General features: G+C 34.4%; 1 protein-coding gene across 3 annotated transcripts; it reads left to right on the top strand.

Annotated features, from left to right (window-relative positions):
* The first annotated feature begins 531 nt into the window (after window positions 1-531).
* On the top strand, window positions 532-5,691 carry LOC107810602 (histone-lysine N-methyltransferase family member SUVH9). Of its 3 annotated transcripts, none has more exons than XM_016635395.2 (3): window positions 532-1,022; window positions 2,413-4,089; window positions 4,921-5,691. In XM_016635395.2, exons 1-2 carry the CDS (start codon window positions 684-686, stop codon window positions 4,018-4,020), a joined length of 1,947 nt encoding a protein of 648 aa, XP_016490881.1. In that variant the 5' UTR covers window positions 532-683; the 3' UTR covers window positions 4,021-4,089; window positions 4,921-5,691. The 3 variants fall into 3 exon arrangements, with proteins under 3 accessions (XP_016490881.1, XP_016490882.1, XP_016490883.1); XM_016635396.2 differs by having other exon boundaries at window positions 4,787-5,691; XM_016635397.2 differs by having other exon boundaries at window positions 4,784-5,691.
* The last annotated feature ends 785 nt before the right edge of the window (window positions 5,692-6,476 follow it).

Below are 6,476 nucleotides of genomic sequence, written 5' to 3'. Positions count from 1 at the left end.
ATTTCTTGATTATTTCATTTATATACAAGTTTAATTTAGCTTCATCAAGCATCAAAACTTATTTCTTTATAAAAGATCGTATTTTTGTAATATAATAGAATATATATATATATATATATATATATATATATATATATGACAGTACCTTGAAAGCATATATAATAAAAAAATATAAAAAAAATGAACAAGTAAAAAGGCAAAATCGTAAGTGTATTTTTGTCAACTAAAATATTTGTCTTGTAATTTATCAGTTATTATTGCCTCTGATCCATTTTAAATGTCGTTTAAAATCTGACCCACATATTAAGAAAATTATTTAATTGCATTAATTAAAAATATTATCTGACTAAGTTATCTTTTATATCTATCCGAAGATTTTAAATTGTCTATTAGAGCAAGAGTATATTTGAATAAGAAATATTTTCTTAAAAAGACACCTATTTTTCATTAAATTTGGAAAATCAAAACGTCATTTAAAATTTAAAACTTAAAACGATACAAGTACAAAACACAATAAAGATTCTTTCATTTTCTATAGATTATATTTTCTCTGTCTTTAAGACAACAAATTCTCTGTCCTTCTATCATTTCCATGGTTTCACTTTCTTCTTCAAAACCCTAAGCTACTGAATTTTGTGTAATATTTCTTTCTCCAAATTTTTTTTTCCTTTCCCTCTATAGAAATGGGTTCAATTGTCCCATTTCAAGACCTCAATTTTCAACCTGAAATCCCTACAACTTCCAAGATTTTCCCTAAAATTGAGCCAAAAGCTGAACCGCTTGATGAATTCACCCCTCAATTTACAAATCCTAGTCTAAATTTCAACAACATTAATCCACAGCTTAATGCTACTAGTTCACAAAATGCACGTGGGTGTGGTGAGGCGGGTGTGTACTCGGAATATAATCGAATATCTGAGCTGTTTCGAGCTGCTTTTGCACAGCGTAATGGAGATGTTGAAGTTTTGCAGGACCCGGACCCGGATTGTCGAGCAATTGTTCCCGTTAGCAATGATTCCCAGGTTGGATTTTCAAATTTAGCCCATTTAAATGTATTTGTCCATGTGAAAAAATAGGGCTTTTTTCACTTTTAGCTTGCATCATAAACTATTTACGTTCGGTAGTCGAAAAAGTGTATAAAACTTGTATAATTTTTGTATATAACATACAATATATATATATATATATATATATATATATATATATATATATATATATATATATATATATATATACTATTATTTTGAGAGCGGCTGTACAATATCATTTTCTTATTGAAAACCAAACCCAGCGGGCATAATCTAAAGAATTTAACTTATATACGCTAAAAGTGTAATACATTTTTTACACCATCAAGGTAGTTTAACTGTTGTAGCAGGTTACCTACTACTGCTATTTATTTTAAGATACCAATCGGTGCAATTAAATAAAGTTACTTGCAATTCTCTTTTAATTGACATGACTGTGTAAATAATTTTACATCGATAGTGCACATAACTTAATCTCTAATCTAAATTAACTCATGAAAAAGTTTGGGTCAATCAAAAAAATTTTAAAAATATTTGGGCATAATCTAAAGGATTTAAGTTATGTACACTAATAGTGTAATGCTTTTTTCACACCATCCATGTACTTGTTACAACAAGTTACTTATCATTTATTTTGGGTTACCTATTAAATAAAGTTACCAACAATTACGTTTTTATTAACCTGATTGTGTGCATACTTTTACACTATCGGTGCTTATAACTTAAACTCCTAATATAAATTAACTCATGAAAGAGTTTGGGTCAATATAAATTAACTTACCTAAAAGTTTGTTGAAAAATAAAAAGTAATTTGTTTGTTAGTTCAGTTGTTGTTCATCTACTTTCTCTCTATTTAAAAAAAAGTTGTTTCTAATTAGGTTTGCTAATTAAATAGATCATTGAAAGGCAATGTTTTTCTTTCTTGGTTGACACCCAATGGTGTGACCTAGCGGTCAATGAAATTGGAATTAAAATGATGAGGACACGGTTCGGGTGCCATCAGGAAAAGTTAAGTGATTTCTTCTCATTTAAGCCTAGAGTTATCCAGTTTCTAAGTTGGTGGGGCGATGTAGGTATTCTGTGGAATAGTCGAGGTGTGTTCAAGTTGACCAGACACTTCTGGTACATATAAAATAAAAATAAATGAATTAAAGCGATGTTTTTTTTCCAAAAGATATAAATTATTAGTTGAAAAGCAATGATTTTGAATTGAGTTCTTGCAAAATCATTTATGAGAAACGCTCATCATAGTTTGGTGAGGTGGATTGTTTAGCCAAAATTGATCTAATGCATCTTGCCCCAAGCTATGCTTTGGGTGGCGTGGATCAACCCATTTTAACCCGTCAACTTTGATTTACCATCCATTTGACACGCTTATTCTCAGGTTTCTGATATCGTCGTTGCAAGAAGGAAGTATGAGAAGCGCTCATCGGAGTTGGTCAGAGTGACAGATCTTAAGCTGGAGGATCAACGATATTTTCGGGATCTGGTTCGCAAAACACGAATGCTTTATGATTCTCTACGAGTTCTTGCAATGTTAGAGGATGAAAACAACCAACATTTGGGTCCTAGACAGACCAGATCAAGAGGGGACTTGAAGGCATCACAAATTATGAGAGAGCATGGACTTTGGCTGAGTCGGGATAAGCGCACTGTTGGTGCGATCCCCGGAATTGTTGTCGGTGACTTGTTCTTATATCGAATGGAGCTTTGTGTGGTAGGATTACATGGGACGCCTCAAGCTGGGATTGATTATCTTCCTGCTAACCAGAGCTCAAATGGGGAGCCAATTGCCACAAGTGTAATTGCTTCGGGGGGTTACGAGGATGATGAAGATGCAGGGGATGTGATTATATATACAGGGCAAGGTGGACAGGATAAGAACTCGCGGCAAGTTGTGCATCAAAAATTGGAAGGTGGGAATTTGGCATTGGAGAGGAGCATGCACTATGGAATTGAGGTGAGGGTAATTCGTGGTTTTAAATATGCAGGTAGTTCTAGGGGTAAAGTGTATGTGTATGATGGATTGTATAGAATCTTGGAATCCTGGTTTGATGTGGGTAAGTCTGGATTTGGAGTGTACAAGTATAAGCTTGTTAGGATTGAGAATCAACCAGATATGGGAAGTGCTATTCTAAGATTTGCAGAGAGTCTTAGGATCAGACCGCTGGAGGTAAGGCCCATGGGATACATTACTCTTGATATATCAAGGAAAAAGGAAAATGTGCCCGTATTTTTGTTCAATGATATTGATAATGAACGTGATCCAGTTTGTTATGATTATCTGTTGAAGACTGTATTTCCTCCATATGTCTATCAGCATGTGGGAAATGGTTCAGGTTGTGCGTGCACAGACGGATGTGGGAATAATTGCTTTTGCATGATGAAAAATGGTGGACACTTTGCATATGATATAAATGGGATCTTGTTGAGAGGAAAGCCGGTTGTTTTTGAATGTGGACCACATTGTCCATGTCCTTCAACTTGTCGGAATCGAGTTAGTCAGAAAGGTGTGAGGAACAGGTTTGAAGTGTTTCGGTCTAGGGAGACTGGTTGGGGGGTTAGGTCGTTGGACCTCATCCAAGCAGGGTCTTTTATTTGTGAATATACTGGTGTTGTACTCACCCAAGAGCAAGCTCAAATCTTTACAATGAATGGTGATAGTTTAATCTATCCAAGTCGATTTGCCGAGAGATGGGCAGAACGGGGAGATTTGTCCCAAATAGATTCTAATTATGTCCGACCGGCATATCCCTCCATTCCTCCTTTGGATTTTGCAATGGATGTATCTAAAATGAGGAATTTAGCCTGTTACATGAGTCACAGTTCAATCCCCAATGTTCTAGTACAACCTGTGCTGTATGATCATAATAGTGTATCTTTCCCTCACCTCATGCTCTTTGCAATGGAGAATATCCCTCCTCTAAGGGAGCTCAGCATTGATTATGGAGTGGCTGATGATTCGACAGGGAAGCTTGCCATCTGCAATTAGTCACTGCCTCATAGAAATTGATGCAGTTTTGAATGGGATACAGCATAGCCATTTTTGACACATACTGAGGTAAGCAAACATTAACAGTCAATAAATCCTGAGAATTTAAATTTATGTAAGTCGTCATAACATTTTCCTGAATTGCTAATTTTGCAATTAGATTCTGTAAATTGGTCATCTTACTGAAGCTGCCTGTGGTCTAAGAAGTACATTGTACTCTTTGCTTTCTATGTCTAAGAAGCTTCCAATTTATTCTTGAAGAATTAAATACAGTAAAAAGTTGAACTTTTGAAACATTAACTGCACCAACTGGACAAAAGAAGATTGTGGCCAATGCCATCTTTTATTAATTTATTTCTGCTTTAGCAACTATTAGCATTATCTGCCAAACATTGAGGAGTACTTGCATGCTTTGAAGACTATTTATGTTCTCATCTAAAGACTGCTCCAGTGTTTCAGTTGAAGCACCTTAAACTGACTGAGAACTGTCTCTGAAGCCCTTTATGTGTTCTATATCGTAAGTCAAAAAGCGGGTCACATTTTTTGATAATTGTATACTCACTTGGCTAATGTATGCTTTCCTGATGTTATGAATCTTGTTTAATGCCACTTGTCCTATACCTTGTTCTCTTCTTTGTGGATTTTATTCTCTTGCAAATATGGTGTGAGGAATTTTAATAATTATATTTTGTCGGAGTAAAGTGAACTTCATAGGATCTTGTTTATCCTCTGTTACAAGTTCTAAAATCCTGTTTTTTGACAGCAGTATCGTCAATGATACAATTATTTTGTTGGAGAACACCTAGCATGTGATTCCGCAGGAAGCTGTTGGTTTGTGGTTGTCACTTATAACAGCCTGTCACTTAAATGTCTGCTGATATTAGATTGTTTTTCACGCAGATGAAGGGCCAACTGTTTCCCTGTTCCCTTTGCTCTACAATACTTGCAGTCTTGATGATAGAATCTAGTAGTAGTCCACTTAACGAAGAACATGTCGCTCATGGTTTTGTTCTAGCATCAGTTCGCAGACCCTATCTTGTAGATATCAAGGTGTGGTTAATGACTAGCTGAGAAGATAGAAGAAAGCTTCTTGCAGGAGTAGGAACCCCTTTCACCAATGTATCTCATTAGTAAAACTAACCTGGGAAAACAGCAACTACAACAAAAAAAAAACCAGTAAAATCCCACAAGCGGGGTGGGAGTAATATTGTTCGCGATTGTAAGAATTTTTGTGTTAGTATTAGCTACTTCTTGTTTGTCTTTCATTCAAGAAAAGGTAGTAGCTTTTAGATATGAAGACCGAACTTCATATGATTATGTAAAGAAATTTGTATCAATCCTGTGCCATGGATAGTTGTAATCCAGATCAAATGCCTTTTCTTCTTCTAGATAATAGAGGAAGTAGAACTAGATGGTGTCAAATTGGAGTGCACGGGTTTGCAAAGATTGAAGAGAAACCAAATTTGAGGATTTCATATTCAGTTTTTCCCTTCTGAATATGACAATTGTAAGAGATAACAAAGGATGAGTACTTGATACCAGAGTTTCATTTTCATTGTTTACCAGATTGGAAGTACACTGAACAAACTTACTACAAGATGGTGTAATTTTCAAATTTTTGATTATACAAGAAACATATTCTTATCTAATGCATTGGATATCATATTTAGTTATGAGAAACATGTTAATAATTCGAATGACGTTTACTCTTTTTATTTCTGTATATTTGTTTCTGTTGGATAACTTGTCTTAAGTAAAATATTAACAAAATGGTGAAAATATGCCACCATTACTTCACCAATCTAAATAAAAAAAACCTTTTGATTTTCTGACACACAAACACAAAAAGAAAACAAGTTTTACATTGTCCGGCAAAACCACCTATTAGTCCTAACAATCCTATATCATATCTTTCCACTTTTATTTGTTCAACAAGCTCTTTTAAAGAAACAGTCCGAATGGCATAAGATTATTACCCAAATATTCAAAAAATTGTTAACTCCCTAAATAAGCTTACAAAGTTCTGTTAATATACTTAGATGTAGCAAAAATTATGTGCTAAAATTTGTGGAAAATCTATTAACCAAAAGTTTTTGGAATAGTACCAATTAAAACTTCCCCAATAGCATTGGTAAAATTTAAGTCAAAATACCAAGTGAAAAATATGTAATAAAGCAGCAAAACCTGGTCGGCCAGATTCGAATCTGCGCGGGCAAAGCCCACATGATTTCTAGTCATGCCCGATAACTAGGGGTGTTCATAAAATTCCGAAAAATCGAACCAAACCGAAAATCAAACCAAACCGATCAGAAAAATCGATACTTTTTGGTTTGGTTTGGTTTTAAATTTTAATCAGAAAAAAACCGAACCAAACCGACTATAGGAGTAGCTATTTCTAATTTATTATTACACCTATACATATGTATATTGTTATACAAAGTTTCAAAAAATTTATG

This window comes from Nicotiana tabacum, chromosome 20, assembly GCF_000715075.1.
Source record: "Nicotiana tabacum cultivar K326 chromosome 20, ASM71507v2, whole genome shotgun sequence".
Lineage (NCBI taxonomy): Eukaryota > Viridiplantae > Streptophyta > Magnoliopsida > Solanales > Solanaceae > Nicotiana > Nicotiana tabacum.
The sequence above is the reverse complement of the archived record's forward strand: the minus strand, read 5'-3'. Positions and strand labels throughout refer to the sequence as shown.